This window comes from Ctenocephalides felis, unplaced genomic scaffold (assembly GCF_003426905.1).
Source record: "Ctenocephalides felis isolate EL2017-DRISC unplaced genomic scaffold, ASM342690v1 CF-g0.4_SCAFFOLD_01886, whole genome shotgun sequence".
NCBI lineage: Eukaryota > Metazoa > Arthropoda > Insecta > Siphonaptera > Pulicidae > Ctenocephalides > Ctenocephalides felis.
In genome coordinates, this window is record NW_020538040.1 from 144,434,201 (window position 1) to 144,452,067 (window position 17,867).

Consider the following 17,867-nt stretch of genomic DNA (forward strand, 5'->3'; position numbering starts at 1 on the left):
TGTGTATTATTTATTTATTACCTTCATTTAACTACAATGGTCGATAAAAAGAAATGACATGTTTTTATTAATTATCAATATTAAGAATAAAGCATCTAATTTGAAATAAAAATTAAGATGTCTTATTCCGAATGATTTATCAAGCTCAGTAAATTAAGCATTATTCAAGTTCTTTTCATAGCGATAAATACAATGAATTTATAATTGACAATATTTTGTCATGTGCATGTAGAATAAATTGACATCGAAACTGATTTGAAACTATCTTGCCAATTGAAAATGAATTTGACCATTTCTAACAGATCAATGATGTGATCTTGAATAATATGACAAAGATAGACATTCTTTACATAATAATTGTTGAGTATAATTCCAGCATAAACACACATATCTATTAATAAAAATCACACATGTATTATTCTTAATTTCTATATAATAATAATCGGCAACTTTCCTTAACTTTATTGCTGATAACTCATATATAATAATATTTTATCAATTTATACATTTAATATATTCATATAATAAAAAAGAACTATAATACCTATAATTACACTATATATTTGTATAATTACATACAATTAATATAATCAGTGTTTTTGTACATTATGCTTAATGGCTTTATAAAATAATGAACTATATATTTAAAATTATATTTATAATATTTTTATTAAACATTACTTTTCTATTACGCAATAATATTTACAAGTCGTTCTAATTATGGCAAAAACATCCAAATAGTTTAGGAATTAGCCACGGAACAACATGCTACGAACACCATTGATCCGTCCGCCATGTAATTAAAACATTTTTGGAAGAATAAAATTGCAAAGACGCTTTTATAGTTTTTGTTCCAATATTATTCATTTGATGTTGAAAATTTTCACTGCTGATCTAATATAATCATCAAAATTCTATACGAAAAACTCTTCCTCATTAACGCAAGACAAATCAAATTTTATTAGTTCTGTCCACAAATTTGATAATTACTTGTTCCTATCATAAAATATAAGTTATTGAAATTTTTTGTTTTAGACTTTTGAATTAATACTCGAACTTCAACGTACCTAAAATTTATCATATCTTTCTGATGATAAAAAGTTAATTTTTTCCATGAGATTTTTTAATGAGTTTGACGAATGGCATTTTTATGTTATATATTTTACACGCGTCCAATAATAATTGTATACATTTACAAAAATATCACAGTTCCTTCATGTGTAACACTCGCTAATATTTTTTCTTTTGTTTCCGGATAATAAAAATATTATTTTCATTCAATAATATAGTTTGCATTATATACAAAACGAAATTTAAAATTAAACAAAAATTTAGCTTCGCTATGTCTCGATGGAAACTTTTATTGAAATAGGTTTTACTTACATTTTATTGCTTATATGTCCAAATTCATGATACACCATAATTCAACCGCTAATTGCCTATCACAGCTCGTATCGACCGTTAAAATAATTCAATGGGCGATTTTTTTACAAATACACGTGAAACATTTAAAAAGAATTATAAGTAAGTCGATTTATCAAATTTCATAACAAAATCTACCGCGAGTAACAAATTCCAATTTCAATTGCCTTCTTGTAATATACTTAAAATGCATAATTCGTACGTAATTATACAAAAAGTTAAACATGGTTTAGACTATATATTTTTGGTTGAATGCTTATAAAACCCTACAACTTTATTTAATTAAAAATCCACGATAATTACAATTTCAAAATGGCTTTGTAAGCGCCCACAATTGTTATTGTAAATAAAATGAGAAAAGAAGCATTATATATTTCTAATGCTTTTATAAATTCATTTATATTGAAAAAGACTGACAGTAAATATGCAATAGATCCAAAAAGGAAAAAAAACATTAAAAATGTAGAGAAACCTACATGAAACCACCGTAGAAATATTCTTAAACACTAAAACCTAAATAAATAATACTAAATATTGTATTCAAATAATATAATATATATTTATTAGAAAATGTCATGTTTTTTTGATAATGTACAATAAAAATCTACATTTAAAACATAAAAATTAAGTATGGTAAAATCACAAACCGCACGGGTTCAATCTTGTCTATATAAATTTATTAATCAATATGTTCGTACTATTAAGTTAAATATATGTACATTCTATGCATGTATGTATATACATATATAGATAAGTGTATGTCTAAATATATATATGTATATACATATTAAATATATTTGATCAGCGCCGTGTAGTCCGTGGTCGCCTTCCGAAAAATGATTTTTGCGCGGAAATTCGTTTCCGGAACGCGACCCCGGATGGCGCCACTAATGCTAACAGTCTCGCTTCAACATCCGGCCAATATAAAGACAAGCATATCCATCCGACATTGCACTAAAAAAATCAGTGCAAAATTTATAACAGAAACAGTTCAACAATAACAAAAAAGGCCGCAATTATTTAATAAATATGCCGCATGATAACCTTATCTAATAGAATTTAATAAATTTATTTAATTAAATGAAACCTATAGTACACGCACATAACACAAGTATCCATATTAAGAAAGGGCACATTAACACAAGGGTCCCAGTAATAATACTATCTATATACAGCACAATGAGTAAAACATTTGTGGACTTCAACTCGTTACTGAGCTTTGTCCTTCATAGGTACTCCGACTCCTACGCCCAATAAGTGGTCGCCGCCCATAAGTCCTGGACCGGGCTGGTGCGCGTAGTTTCGTATCTGGTGCAGAGAGATCAATTGATTAGGAAACGCATTGCCACCAGGATTCTGCGGTCCGGTCTGCTTTTGGAAGCCAATCGTGTCGTAGAGATACGGTCGCTGCGACAGCTGATGGTGGTTGAGGTGAGAATTAAGCGGATTCAGGTGAGGCGCCATCGAGTTGATTGGGGTGAATGCAGAATTCGGTGGTGCAGATGCTACTGGAGTGGAAGGTGGCGCAGGTGGATCGCCCTGCGAGCCGTGTCCCGCGTGAGGATGGCCACCTAGTCCCAGACTATGTTGCCGCGCTGCAGCCAATTCGTCGCTTGCGTCACCGTTCATGCGGTGATGGTGATGATGATGATCTAATAAACCTCGGTGATGTTGCAAGTGATGATCGGGTGCGGGATGTTGTTGAGCAAACTCATGTTGTTGCATGGCCTCAGCCAAACCAGCGGCTGAATCTGGGCTGACTTTTGGCCAATATGGGTGATCGCCGCCAGGCAATGGGGGTCCATCAGATCCCAAACCGTGGTGTCCTCTGTGTACACCAGGACCGAGGCCGGTTATGGGTGGCCGCTTATCGGTGCGCTCCGCATGCTTTTGCATGTGTTTCGTGAGATACGTTTCTTGCGTATACGATTTGCCACAGTATTGGCATATGTGTGTCTTCAAATGTTTTGATTCTTTGTGTTTGGGTATATGTTCCAATAGTGATGGTTCGTCCGAGAAGCATTTATAGCAAGAATTACACTTGTAGGGTTTGTCGGTTTGGTGGCAACGTGAATGAGATTGGAGGTTGGATAGCTGCGAGAATGCTTTTTGGCAGCCCGGATGTCTGCACTTGTACGGCTTATCCCCGGTATGCGTGCGAATATGCTGCTGCAGATGTGATAGTTGAGTGAATTTCCGCTGGCATATCTCGCAGCGGTACGGCTTAATGCCCAAATGGATTCTCGTATGCTGAGACAGGTAGCTGGAGTTGGCAAATGATTTTGAGCACTGCGAACATTTATAGGGCTTCGCTTCCCGCATGTGTATTTGCGTATGCAATTGGAGATCAGCTTTCGATCCAAATATCTGAAAAATAAAAACAAACATTAGAGCAAAGAACTAACTTGCAATTAAGGATGGATTACATAATTCATACTATTAACTTTTCAATATATACTACATATGCGTTATCTTATTAATCGTTTTATTTTATTGAACACAAAATTAACGTCTTGTTGCACTATGCATTTGCATCCATCGCGTATGAATGCGTAAAATAAAATACTAAAATTACTTCAATAAAAATTGTTATAAATAAAATAATTTATTATTACAAATAAGTTTGTACATTGAAACAATCTATCACTAATATTGAAATTTCAATTATCACTAATTCAGTAATTTTATGTATATCTTTGTTGTCACAATTTTCTGATAAATAAATTTAATTTTTTCGCGATAAATTAACGCATTTATCGCCACATGGTTTTATATATAAGATTCACGAAAAACATTTTTATATCGATTAGCAATATTTTAAATTCGTAAAATTTATTCGATTGGTCGATAAATTTCCAATAGCGTGTTTTTAATATCGAATTAAAAATAAAGTGATAGTATATTTATTTGACATGATTACATTTACTATACGTTTTGTAATATTATTTATTGATTTGATAGCAGAACGTAAAAAATATTATTTTAAATTTTATTATTTTATATTTTATTATAATTAAAAACATTTAAACATTCAATACAGAAGACACTTGATACACAGGATGATTAGTGGATTAGTAGATTATATGGTAAAATTAGTTTCATTATATACAAAAACGTAACGCAATTCAAACTGTTATATTAAAAATCTAGTTAAGTTTCGTAATTATATTGTAAGTAAATGAAAATTTCGACCAACAATGATTAATAGACTAAGATATGTTATTCTATTAATAAATCATTGTAGTAAAAATATATGTACAAATCCACAAGGTCCTCATTCACGTTATATCCTTGCAAATTTGTCTGTTTATAACATCTTTCATGAATAAGCTTAATTATGAAATATATATTTCTATTGAAGTTAAAATTAATGATGTAAATTATGCACTGAATTTACTAATTTATCTGTAAGTTATTTTGTAGTGTTTATCGTAAAAGTATAAATAACCACATGAACCTTAATTTAATGACAAAACAATTAAGTAAACGAACACGGTTATTTCCCGTTTTATACTATCGGTAAAACGATGGTCATATTTTTTTCTATTGAACGTCGGTTTTATTTTTTTTATTTAACTATGGTTTTATTATTTCTATTTCATTCATTTACTAAATATTGGGCAATAATTTTAAGATTTGATATTTGTCAGTTACACGAAATATTTTAATCACCTAAGTTGTTAACAAGGTTCAGAATTATTTAGGATTTGTTTTAAAATAAAAAGTATTTATATCATTTCATGTTTAGTTTATATTTGTCAATTGTATGGATTTTTCTTTATATCATTTTTTTAAATACTTTAACAAGTTATACATTAAAAAAAAACAATTTGATGTAAATATAAAAAGCTGTTATTTTTTGACATCATATGTCGTATTTTATATATTTCAATTTTCAATTATGGCAATTATGAAGCGTATATAGTACAAGATCACATTTGCTGAATACGTAAAATATGTTCCAAAAATTCGTTTCGCTATTCTAAGGGTGTTAAGTAAACATTCACAAAGAGAAATCGTAGACGAAACAAAATAGAACGGTCCGTTTCACGCAACAGCCAGGATCGACAAACAAGTTGAAGGAATGTGAATTTTTAAGCAGAAGACACACAACGAAACACATTGAAAAGTGTATCACAAAATTTACACAAAATATACGACAGATTTTCAAAAGCTTTAATACACTTATTTATTTAGAATTTACATTTATAGCGAATTTATTTCGTCGCGTTTTATATTGAAATCATTAATTTGAGAAGAACGACAATTTAGTACAATTATTCAAACACGTAAATGTGATTAATCAGATTGTATAACACAAAATTCGGGTATGTTTAAATGTATTAATATAAAACTTATTATTAATTGTATAACAATTTAAATTTAAGTTTTTCGCCTGTGACTATGTCTATTCAGATTCGCAAAGCAATTGCATTTATACGCGTGATAATGGAACGGGGTACAACGGGGTACAACGGGCTAAAATAAATCAAATCGCAAATCGGCGCAATGGAGTAAACACGAGAGTCGCGTATTTGTGCTTTGTGCATGAATGAAGGCAGTGGAGCACATGTGCACACGCGACGCCGTGGCTTGCGGGGGAGGGTACGCGATATCTCAAGAGAGAGCACGTGTGCGCGCCGAACTCGTGCGTTTTCTTATATCACACACCACCGAACGGCGCCGCCGGGCACCACGTGCTCGCATCGCAGAAATGTGTAAGTACCTTGGAGTCCTGCAATTGTGCATCGGCCACTGATAAAGGGGTCGGGGGCGTCGATGGTGCACTGTATGATTGCTTGCCGGCTCCTGAATCATCCCGATCTCCATTCCTGCTTATGCCGGATCCGTCCCGGTCGTCCGGCCTGTCAGCGTACGGTTTGTATTCCAACGGACGTAAATCTGTCACGCTTAATGAGTGTCCTCGTTCGTTCAGTGCGTTCATCGAACGCAATTGATCTATCGATCGATGCACGTGTCCGTAATCGCCGGCAGGTATTTCTGCCATCAGAGGAGAATTGTGATAGTCCAGACCCCCGGCGGGCCTGTAATCAATTGCACGTCCGCCCTCCAGCGTGCACGATGTCTGCCCACCGAACACTGTACGGGACTCCTCCAAAACGTCAACGTCGCGCACGACATGCACTGCGATGTCACGCGTAGCGACTCAACCACCACACACACAAACACTTGTAACTATATAATCTTAATATGTTTATTATTAACGACACCTTCGCTTAAAAACAAAAGGGTCGTCGATTGTTTTTGCTTGAACGATCACCGTCTTAAAATGTTACATGCACTTATGTCAACAAAGCACAACACTTTGATCAGAGCGAACCAACATAAAAAACAAACAAACAAAGAAGCGCAACTTAACCCGTAGAGTAATGCTGCTCGTTCGGAAGCAAAAACTCAACTGGTTTGGCCTCCCAGAAAAAGTTCGGTCCTCAAAGTTAGATCTCGCGCGTCGGGAAAGGCAAAAAATGCGGGGATAGGCGCAGCGCGCACGGTCCGCGCGGAGAGGGGGCCGTCTCTGGCGCGCGGGAAGGGGAACAGAGACACGGGGTGTTGCGTAACGAGAGGACACGCTTAGGGATGGAGAGGTGGAGTACGAGGCAGCGTCTGCCCGAACGGTAGAATGAGACGCTGCATGCACATCTTGCCGGCTTGGCTTGGCTTGGCTTGGCTTGCCCGAACCTCGAGCACATTATAATGCAATTAAGAGACTGTTACACATATACTACGACATCACTGCTATCCTGACATCGACGACTGCCCCGAGCGTCGACCGCCGACACCGACTGCTGGATCAGAGAACTTCGCGTTCGAACCTCCAACGCAAGTCTCCGACGAGGGGGTGTCGTGACACGCACACGACTGCATTGCATCGAGAACACTTCGCTCATTTGAATTCAGTGGGGCCGCTTTTTTTCAACCCGGACGACACGTTCGGATTTAAAAACAGCCGAAAAAATAAAACGCCGATGAATGAGACCGTATCCTCGCGGAGGGCGGTGTTGAATTAAAACAGCAAAATCAATACCCCTAATGACCGCGGGCCCCGAAACGACTGCCCGGTGCTAACTTTTTACAGACAGGGGTGATATTCTGGAGGAATGACAAACGTCGCTTTTTTCTGTATTCGGTTAGATAGTGAAAAGATGGACCCTCCGTAAATGATAAAAAACGCTATAAATGAAGCAATAATATTTACAAGCGCAAGTGGATTTGGGAAAGTGGCAATCGTTTAACCCTTTCGCTTGTAAAATATAGGATGTTGTTGTAAAAGAAACTAACATAAAAACTAGTCTTTATTATTACAATCTGTATGCAGTAACTAGAAAAAAGTTTTTATGGTCGCTTTTATGTTTTACTCGGTTTTTAATCATTGCTATTTATTTAAGCATTTCTAGTTCTGCGTTATAAAAAATAGTATATGTTTAAATATTTTACAATTTATCATTTATCATTTAATTCCATAAACAAACAATGTCTATATAAAAAAAGTTCTAGGCGAAGTCTATAGCAGACTACATATGCTATAAATGCTGACAATCAAAAAGCACCGCTTTTAAAAACCTGTGTCCTTTTACTCCTTCGTACCTGAACGCACCCGTGATACGTATACTACCTTTTCGATTTCAAATTATCCTTGATTTTGTTTCATAACAGGTGGAAGATACCAATTGCACAAAAAAAGCTTTTTGTATGGATTCGAACGCCGGTAGCATTAATGCATTGCTGGTGTGTGAAATCCTAAGCAAGTTATACAAGAAGCGACATACTAAAAGATCAGAAGAACAAAAAATTATCAAAATCTTTATAGTAAATAAAAATTCAATGGTAAATTGAACTTGGGAATTACTCTGTAATTAGAGTTCTGCTTGTAAGCATTCAATAAATAAAATGCGTACACTCGTTTGTATTCAATCTCGAATATAATATGATTGTTGCAAATAAAAATATTACTTATTATTTTAAAAATTTATAAATATTGAATTTTTTTATTTTTTTTATTCTGCTATATAATTTGCAACAGTCCTTAGTGAACATCTAGTAAGTCAAAAAATAAGTATTTAGTTGAATGATATGTAAATGACAATAGTAGCTTCTACAAATATCATAAAAATAGTGATAAAGATATAAAAGTTATAGCAAATATTGTTACAATTAGACGATTGAAATAATATAAATGCAATAATCTGATTTAAAAGAGTTTCTCGCATGCAGTGCCAGATATTTTAAATGTTTCCAGTCGTTGAATCATGGTTTTCTCGCCTCCGTCGCATTTTTACAGATCGGAGGAGTTACGCTCCACCCAATGTTAAATATATCAATATTGTCGAATCATGGTCGCGTTATTTCTGTTTAATTTACAGCCCGGGCTCCGGGCATCTGGAACTTATTTGACGAAACGAATGAGGGATTTTAACGTTTCACACACATTGTTTAGTACAAGAATTTTTAAAATGCAAGAAACATCAATATCACTCAACTTAATCCATGTTTCAATGTTAATCTCAAACTTACGAAATACTTTATTTCACAAATAGTAATCATAAAAAAATTTAATTAGTAGATATAAAAATCCTTGTAGTTTACTTGACATTTTATTTATTTAATCTTGAACTGATTGCAATGTTACTTATAAACTAGCTGAATGTATAACTTGGAATACATCCTTTATTAAAGCAAAAACTCAGGATCAACTAATAGCAAAACTTAATCAAGCCATGCTATCAGTTTCAAATTAGTTTCACATTAATAATCTTGTGTTGAATAAAAAACAAAATTCATTCTTTTCATACTACAAATAAAATTCGTCGTCTTATTTTTCAGTACATCTTTAATTACAACACTTATGAGTTATTGAAAAATACTAAAATTCTTGGAATACATTTAAGAGACAATTTGAAATTTTCAGTTTTTTCAATGTGAGATTTTCACATTATTAACGATTTAAATAATAAATTATCAAAAATCTGTTTCATGTTTCGTAGTTTAAAAATGAAAGTAAGCAAAAAGAGCTTTTTTACGATGTATTATTCATATTTTTATTTACATGTAATTTACGGAATTCAAATACAGAAAAATGCAATTAGAATTATATTTTCCCTGTCGTCTATTACTCTACCTCTTGTCGACCTTTTTTCCATGATCTTAACCAATCCTTGCAATTTTCTCATAATTACCCTTTGTTTTATAAAAATATTGCAAATCTGTTTAATTTAAGTTTAAATACCAAATCTAATTATTACAACCCAAGATACAAATTTGCTAAAAGTCCCATATTATAACTCACTTTAGATGGATTGAATATTATGCTTTTCAATGAATTGCTATTGCATAAAAAAAATAGAAAAAAAGAAATTTTATAAATTTTTTACTTAAGGTTTTGAAGAACTTTCTTTTAAATCTATTGAAAAATTTATAAGTTATGACTTGATTAGCCTCTAACTACAACTATGTATTATTTTTTCTAAACTAAACTTTAAATAATGTCATTGAGTAAATATTTGTTTTTCAAATTATAGGTATGTAATTTAGTATAGAGTTATGTATTATTAATATAAGTTGTTTTGTGTTTTTGTTTACAGCATTTCAAATAATCACTTACAGACTTATTTTATAACCAGTTATAAGTTTGTCATCAAAGAGTGCATTATGTTTTTTTAATTAACATTATGTTAATTTAATTAACAAAACAATCTATTTATTATCTGCTGCATAAATATATATGGATCGTTTTTAGTTTCAACAACATTACCTCAATTAGATTGAATTCAAAGAGAAAAAACTCATGAGTCAACATCACCTTTTATAATTCACCGGTCAAAGAAAACTTCTCATATGCTGATAGACGTTTGAGCTAAAAAAAGTTTTAAAACAATAAATCAAGTTTTTGTTCCTCGCACTTCCGCTTTCATCGCAAATCGACGATGGCCACATGTTAATGTTTCAAATTTGAAAATGAATTAATGATCTTTGGGAATTTTATTGAAACATTTGGTTCAATATAACTCGTTCTGAATGAATTGCGACGGCGTACCTGTTCGAGACTCGATAACAAATTTATGTTGGCGCACTACGCAATTCGACAAGATTCGAGAGTTTATGACACCGATATTTATTAGGTATACAATAAACGGTGGAAAACATCATAAAACAGACCAACGTTTATTGAAGGTACACGGACAGATATGCAAACAATACTGAATCGATGAGATATAAATCTGTAAAATTTCTGATCGAATTATATCGCCGTCGCGATGAGCTTTGGGTCGAAATATTAATATCAGTCGTTATAGGTAAATCCATCGCTAGTATAAGACACAAGCTCAACTTGCTACTTGTAGTTCAATTTATTGAATCAACACTTATAAGTAGGGTGGATCACAAAAGTCCAATTTGACTTTTAGCAATTATTCTGCCCAAGCCAAATAAGCTACATCACAACACACAACACGCATCAAACAAATAACTATCAAACTTGTTCAATGTTCAATAAAATTTGCAGTTCATTCCTAATTATAACTATCGTGCCTTACTTCCCGTACCGTTCCAAAATGTTCGAGGAACATTAAATATTTTCAAATAAATTATTATTAATACTGTAACATTGTCTTATATAAACTGAATTGTAAAGTTGAAATTATTTGTTTAAAGTATATTAGAACTTCAGTCCTAATTAAAATTAACATCTAAATTATTTTCAATATACAAAAAATATTTTTTTTTTAGAAAAAAAAAATGAAACAAAAATTTTTTTCCCAAAAGCAATTATTTTGTTGAAACAAGCAGAAAGTTTTTTGAATCATTCAAATCCGACGTTTAGTTCTCTCAAAAACAGTCATTTTTGTATATTTAGCTCTGTATCTTCGAAAGGGTTGAACCTGTCTTTGCCAAAAACTAATTACCTCTTCTCCCAATCATTACAAATTGAATGCTTTTTAGATCATTCAAATCGGATACTCCGTTCTCTCAAAAACTCGATTTGTATTTTCTGCACTCTTTGCTCCGTATTTCCGTAACGGCTGGACCTGCCTTTGCCAAAAACTAATCATCACATCTTCCTATCAATAGGACTCGAATGTATTTTGAACCATTCAAATCGGTTGTTCCGTGCGCCCGAAAACGTGGACGAAAAAATGCGGACATACAAAACACACACACATATCCAATTTTTCTGAGGTATGCCAAAATATTCAGAAACCTTCAAAACGTCAAACGTCACAAAAGTTTTCATTTTCGATTTTCGGCCCATTACTATAACTACCCTACGGGAAGTTAAAAATGTGTTTTTTTACTATTTTTCTAAAATTTGGAATTTTTGTTAATAAAGGATGGGTAAAAAAGGCAGCTATCAGACAAGCAGATTCAATGTTTTATTTTTAATTTTAAAGGAATTTTAAGAACAAGAGCTCAATTATTAAACCAAAATAAAGATTTTTTGGTCTAACTTTTAACAAACATTACACCATATATAAACTTGATCTGGTATTTTGTCACAAATATTCATCAGCAGAGTTGAACTAACTAATAATTTAATATATCTCTTGTAAAACTGCTATTTTTAAACTTAACCTATTTAAAAAAAAAAAACAGAAGTGTTAGCAGTGTGACTGTTTCGCACAAGTGTTTTATTTTCATTTTTAATATTCCACAATTATTTGCACATTTGTTGATTTTATATTGTAATCAGCCTGCAATGGATTAGCTGAACTGATGTAAAATTTCATGTATTTACACGGTGATTAAAGGTAGTCATGGATCATTGAAATAGTTTCTTGCATAAGAATTTAATTACGGCCGCTGCTTAATCATAATCCAACGCCAACTTGATCATAATCGAAAACAGTTTCCGAATGAGTAACGTGAAAGTTCAATATGATGTAGACCAACAAGAAATATTAAATAAATATTAATAAATACGATAATTCTATATATTATAAACATTGGAACGCATGTATATATGTGCGGAGGAATACAGATATAATGACTGGATTAGAGCGACGATAAAGCAAATTTTTAGCATTTCAGATTAGTATGGCGTTGATTCAAAAAATCTACCACCAAATGTCAGAGATTTTAATAATAAGTACAATTTTTTTCCGTATCAAGATTTATAATGTTCCATTAGACTGCACAAAGCGGCGCTTACGCGCTTTAATATTTTATCTTTAAAGCAACTACGCAGCGCGATTGCTTTGAAAAAAAATCTAGATTTTCAAAAAAAATTAAAATATATTTTTTTTAAATCCATTTTTTTAAATTTCAATATTCTCAAAAATCTAATTTTTTCAAAGTTCTAATTTTTTTTTTAATTTTAAAAAAATTTTAAATTACGGTACGAGAAGATTCAGCAATTTGCCTTAAGGCACATGCATGCCATGCACCACTAGTTCAACTATATAATTACCAACATCAAAAATACTAATATTTAGTCAAAATGTATTTTAATATAAAAGATTCAATACAAAGTAGCACTAATTAAAAACCAAATAATATTTACATCAGTAATAATAAACGTAAGCATAATTATAATTAATGAATTTTAATAAGTCTGTGACTATTCGCATGGAATATAGTTGCTTTTTTCTACGCTTTTGATTTATAAATGATCGAGTTGATATATGAAATTACTGTTCACTTCATATCACGAGTAATTATACAAAGTTTATTAGACATTTAATCAGAAATGTTGACATTTCATAGAATCACATGCTCTCATTATGCGAAAAAACCTTTAAATAATTATTATTACCGTGCGCAGTCAGTCGTAATTAAAAACAGATTTAAATCAATATTAAAAGCAGAATCATAAATTAACAGATTACTCATGCTATAATATCGCTTTGAAATTGTATAAAAGCAGGTTTAAATTAAATTTTCTCATTGTTCATAAAAGTTTGATATTGGAAAATAGTCGAAAAATTAATTGAGCTTGCCAAATTAATTTAATTTTTGGTCTGCCAAATTCATGTCTATTAATAACTTAAGATGTAAAATTTAAAAATTATTTCTTACTGGATTAATTGAGTAGTAGATTTTGGTAAAGGCAGACTAATTTATATTTGTAACATTAGCATTTTGTAATTATTCTTAAGATTATTATATTATATTAAATTTAATTTAATCATTACCATTATTTGTTTTTTCCCCGGAAGTAAAATTTGGAAAAAAGTACTTGCTTATTCTTTAGTGCAGTTTAGGATTTAGGGTAGAGCAGAGCTTAAAGGTCATCAATAACTCAAAAACAAGTACAGGTAAAAAAAATTTAACAACAATATTTGAAAGTAGAGGAAAAAATGTGTATATGATTGATTCTTACGACAACGTTATCATGAGATAAACGGCAATGTTTGAAAATTCATGCAAAAAGTATTTTTTGTAGCTGATAGTTATTTTGGTCGTGAGCACTGTTGTTTAGTTTACGAAACCATAATATAACTTTGAGGTATACGTTATTTAATTGTTTTTTAAGATGTATATTTATTTTTAAGCCAGATTCAACAGATTTTTCACATAAGTTCTATAAAAGCTTACATGTGAGTGGGGTAAAAAGAACCAACTAACCCTTTACCCTAGCAAAGATGTACATAATAAAAATAGTAAATAAAACAGAAAATTAAATTTAAAAAAAGCAATTGGACAAAAGATAGGTTAAATAAATACTTCTTCTAATCATGCTAATGATTATTTCTGACAAAATACTAGATCAAGGTTGTATACAGTGTTATTTCTGTAAAAAATGTACCTAAGAAATTTATAGTTTGCATTGGTTGAAGACATTGCATCTACTTGCCCGATGACTATTCCTTTTTACCAGCCTATGGGGTGAAAAAGACTAGTTCACAAATGTTTGAGAAATAGCAAAAGAACATATTGCTACAATGATGAATTAGCTGGAAGTTTTACTGAACATAGTCAGATTGTTGTTTGATTGACACGTATTATGTGTTGTGATGTAATTTATTTGATTTAGTATAATTACTCTAATAATTACAAATATAAATTTTCTATTATTTCAATCTCTTATTTCTGTATTCTGTATGATTGTTACAAAAATACAACGGAGAACTTTTAGATTACAAATTAATTTCAAATCTTAAGTAATAAAAGTTGCTACAAAAGTGTCGCAATAAATTAATTCTCGATTCATTAAGTCTTCACTGTGCAATAATTATTATTGATTTTCGACGAAAAAAAAATTGTACGGTCCGACTTCATTCATCCGATGTGCGCGTTCTATATCTCAATACATTTATAAGACGCTAATATCTCTTAGATTAAGCATTTTTTATTCTATTTCTAATCTCGCATCTACGTCAAAAAAAACTTGAATACATACATATTAGAAGTGCACCGGATATTGAAACCTGTTCCTAAGTTACACATCAGTGGTTGCCTTTTTATGAATGGGGGTCCGTGGTTAATTATTGTAACGATTATTATTGCTTTTAACACAGCGGCGTCGAAATTTTAATGACCGACAATACACAAATCAATGAGAGAGAGAATAATGTAAACATTCTTTAAATTGTGAATTTATAAGCTTTAACTACTGAACAACTTACAATGAAATAAATTTACATACAAATCTAACTTTTTTACTGCCCCTCGAGCGGGGCAAAAAGGTCCAATTAGACTTTCAGTAATTATACTGTCTAAACTAAATGAACTACATGACTACACATAACATGTATCAAATAAACAACTATCGAACTATGTTCAGTAAAATTCCCAGTCAACTCCTAATTATATATTTTTTTTACTGTTTAGCTAAAATTTGTTCCTTTTTGCCTCATAAGTATGAAGAGACAGCCAGAGGGCTAACAAATCCAATGTCTTTTTTAATTTTAAGAGGAAAAATAATAGTTGATAATGATTAGGTACATTATTTAACTCATGTAAAACTTTCATTGTATACAACCTTGATCTAGTATTTCCAAAGAAATATTCATGACCAGAGGTCGAATAACTATTAAATTAATTCATTAAACATATTATATATTTTTTTAACTTAATATATATTAGGCTGAAAAAATTGCTCTTTAACTTAATTTATATTTTATTTACTATTTCTTCTTCTTGACACCTTTGTCAATGTAAAGGTTTAGTTTATCCTTTTCACCCTATCACAAGTAAGCTTTTATAAAAGTTATATAAAAAATGTTGAATCTAACTTAGAAATGACAATACATTTTACAAAACATTTAAATAACGTATATCTAAAAATTATTCTCAGGTATCATGAACTAAAGACAAGAGCTCAAAACGAAAAAAACTACCAATGAAAAAACTACTTTTGGTATGAATATTAATACTTTTCTGTTCATCTCAAGGCTAGTTATACATGTTTTGCATTCTACTTTAAAATATTATCATTAAAAAAATAAATACTTTGATTATTTTTGAGTGAATGCCTTTTTACCCACAGACCGTCAAACCTCGCTCTTTCCTATATTACATTTTATATTTTTATAAATTTATTAGTTTCTTCATTTTTCAATTATTTAAAATATATTTATTACTTCAATTATTTATACATTTTCAATATACCAAAATACTAATTTTTTTCATATTTGAATAAGTTTCCTTATTTTTTTTTTACCTCATTAGTAGTTAAAAATACCAATAATGATTGAAGTTGATTGCTCATAGTATTGATGATTTTATCAGAAATTTTTTACAGCATTTCGTACTTTTATATTTTTTAAAGTGAATATTAAATTAATCAAAACTCTTCTGTAGCAAACCCGTACTTAAAAAAACAATTATATAAAAATAAATAAAAATTTGTAATTATCTAGTATTTTCTGCTTGTTTACTATTGCAAATTGTAAAATGTACAAATGGTTTATGGCATTAAAGCTTTAAATATTAAGATTGATTGAAACTATATTGATTACAAATCAAAATTATTTCGATTCACATATATTTGTCTTGTAAGAATAAATTAAAAACAAATTAAGTTTTATCACAGAAGTAATTTTTCTTTCTTTTTTCATTTTCCTAATGCCATAAATATCTCTTAAAAAGGTGTGAAACATTATTTCATTTATTATTTATAAAAAAATCAATGAATTAGAAATACAACATCAAATGTGTCTTCGTAAAAAAAAGTAAAATGATAATCGCCTAAATAAAAAATGCTATAAATCATGATATTATTGCTGTGAAATCCCCTCCGGGTACAAGTGTATACTCCGATTTACCGCTATAATTTCGTGTTTTTATCAAGTTTTTTTTTCAGTGCGTTTTAATAAAATGAAAGTGATCTATGAAAAAGGGCAAAACTACTCTATTTGCTTACACATTATGTTATTATATTCCGAATACCTGTCTGAACCTCATTTTGAACTTGTGGAATGACACTGGGCCTTTGAATTTTTTTTAAAATGCACAGTTTTTTTAGTTTTTGGAAAAAAGGTGACGCGCGTCAAAGTTTTTATAATGAAAAGTGAACGCATATTTGAATAAGTTTCATACTTGACATTTAACACCAACCTAAACAAAGTGTTTTTTTTGTGGATGATACTTGAAAATAGTAATTTGTTTAGTAGTAAATTACTAGGCAAAAAATATTTGCACATGAGCAACAGATTGATCGTTGCTAATAATAATTGAGGAACAGAATTATGATATTTATGGGCATCAAATTAATATATACATAGAGATAAGCGGGGCTTAAAGGTCCGCGGGTAAAAATGTCCACCACCGATATCTAAAAAACGAGTAACCGTTTGAACAACAGTTGTGAGCACTGTTATAACCTCTATGAAAGCTTACACGAGGGTGGGGTAAAAAGAACCAACTAAAACTTTACTTTGGCAAAAGTTTAACCAATAAAAAATAGTAAATAAAAAAGTAAATTAAGAAAAAAAAATCAATTTGGCTTGAGATAAATTAAATAAATAGTAATTTCCAACTCTGCTGACAAAGTACCAGATCAAGGTTATATACAGTGTTATCTCTGCAGAAAATGTACCTATGAAATTTATATTTTGTATTGGTTGAAGAATGTAGCGAGCTATTATTTCGCAAAATGCTTTTAAAATTTAAAATAAGACATTGGACCTGTTTGCCCCGTGGCCGTCCCATTCTACCCCGTTTATTGGATAAAAAAAGGACCCGGTGACAAATTTTTGAAGAAACAGCAAAAAAAGCACATTTCTACAATGATAAATGATTATCTGGTAGTTTCAATGAACATAGTCAGATAGTTGTTTGTTTGATATGCATTATTTGTTGTGATATAATTGGTCACAATATAATTGCTCAAAGTCAAATTGGACCTTTGTACCCCGCCCTACCCTGTAGATTTATATTACATATCAATGTGCACAATAATATGGTTACTAATGTAATAGTGTGGCACTTATATCGTAATTAGTGCATTTTTTTATTTTTACTCCGGAATGAAGGTCACGATGTAGACT

General features: G+C 30.9%; 1 protein-coding gene across 2 annotated transcripts in view; it reads right to left on the bottom strand.

Moving 5' to 3' along the window:
- Positions 1–2,329: 2,329 nt before the first annotated feature.
- The window catches only part of LOC113377979 (zinc finger protein rotund-like), a 132,212-nt gene continuing 116,674 nt past the window's right edge, over positions 2,330–17,867 (bottom strand). Inside the window, exons 2-3 of one of the 2 annotated variants that reach the window (XM_026618459.1) lie at positions 3,077–3,789; positions 2,330–2,980 (exon numbers count right to left, since the gene is read on the bottom strand). In XM_026618459.1, the coding sequence (XP_026474244.1) occupies positions 2,632–2,980; positions 3,077–3,789 (1,062 nt within the window). In that variant the 3' untranslated portion in view covers positions 2,330–2,631. Of the gene's footprint in view, positions 3,790–17,867 lie in introns of both variants that reach the window. The other variant, XM_026618458.1, reaches the window with a different exon arrangement.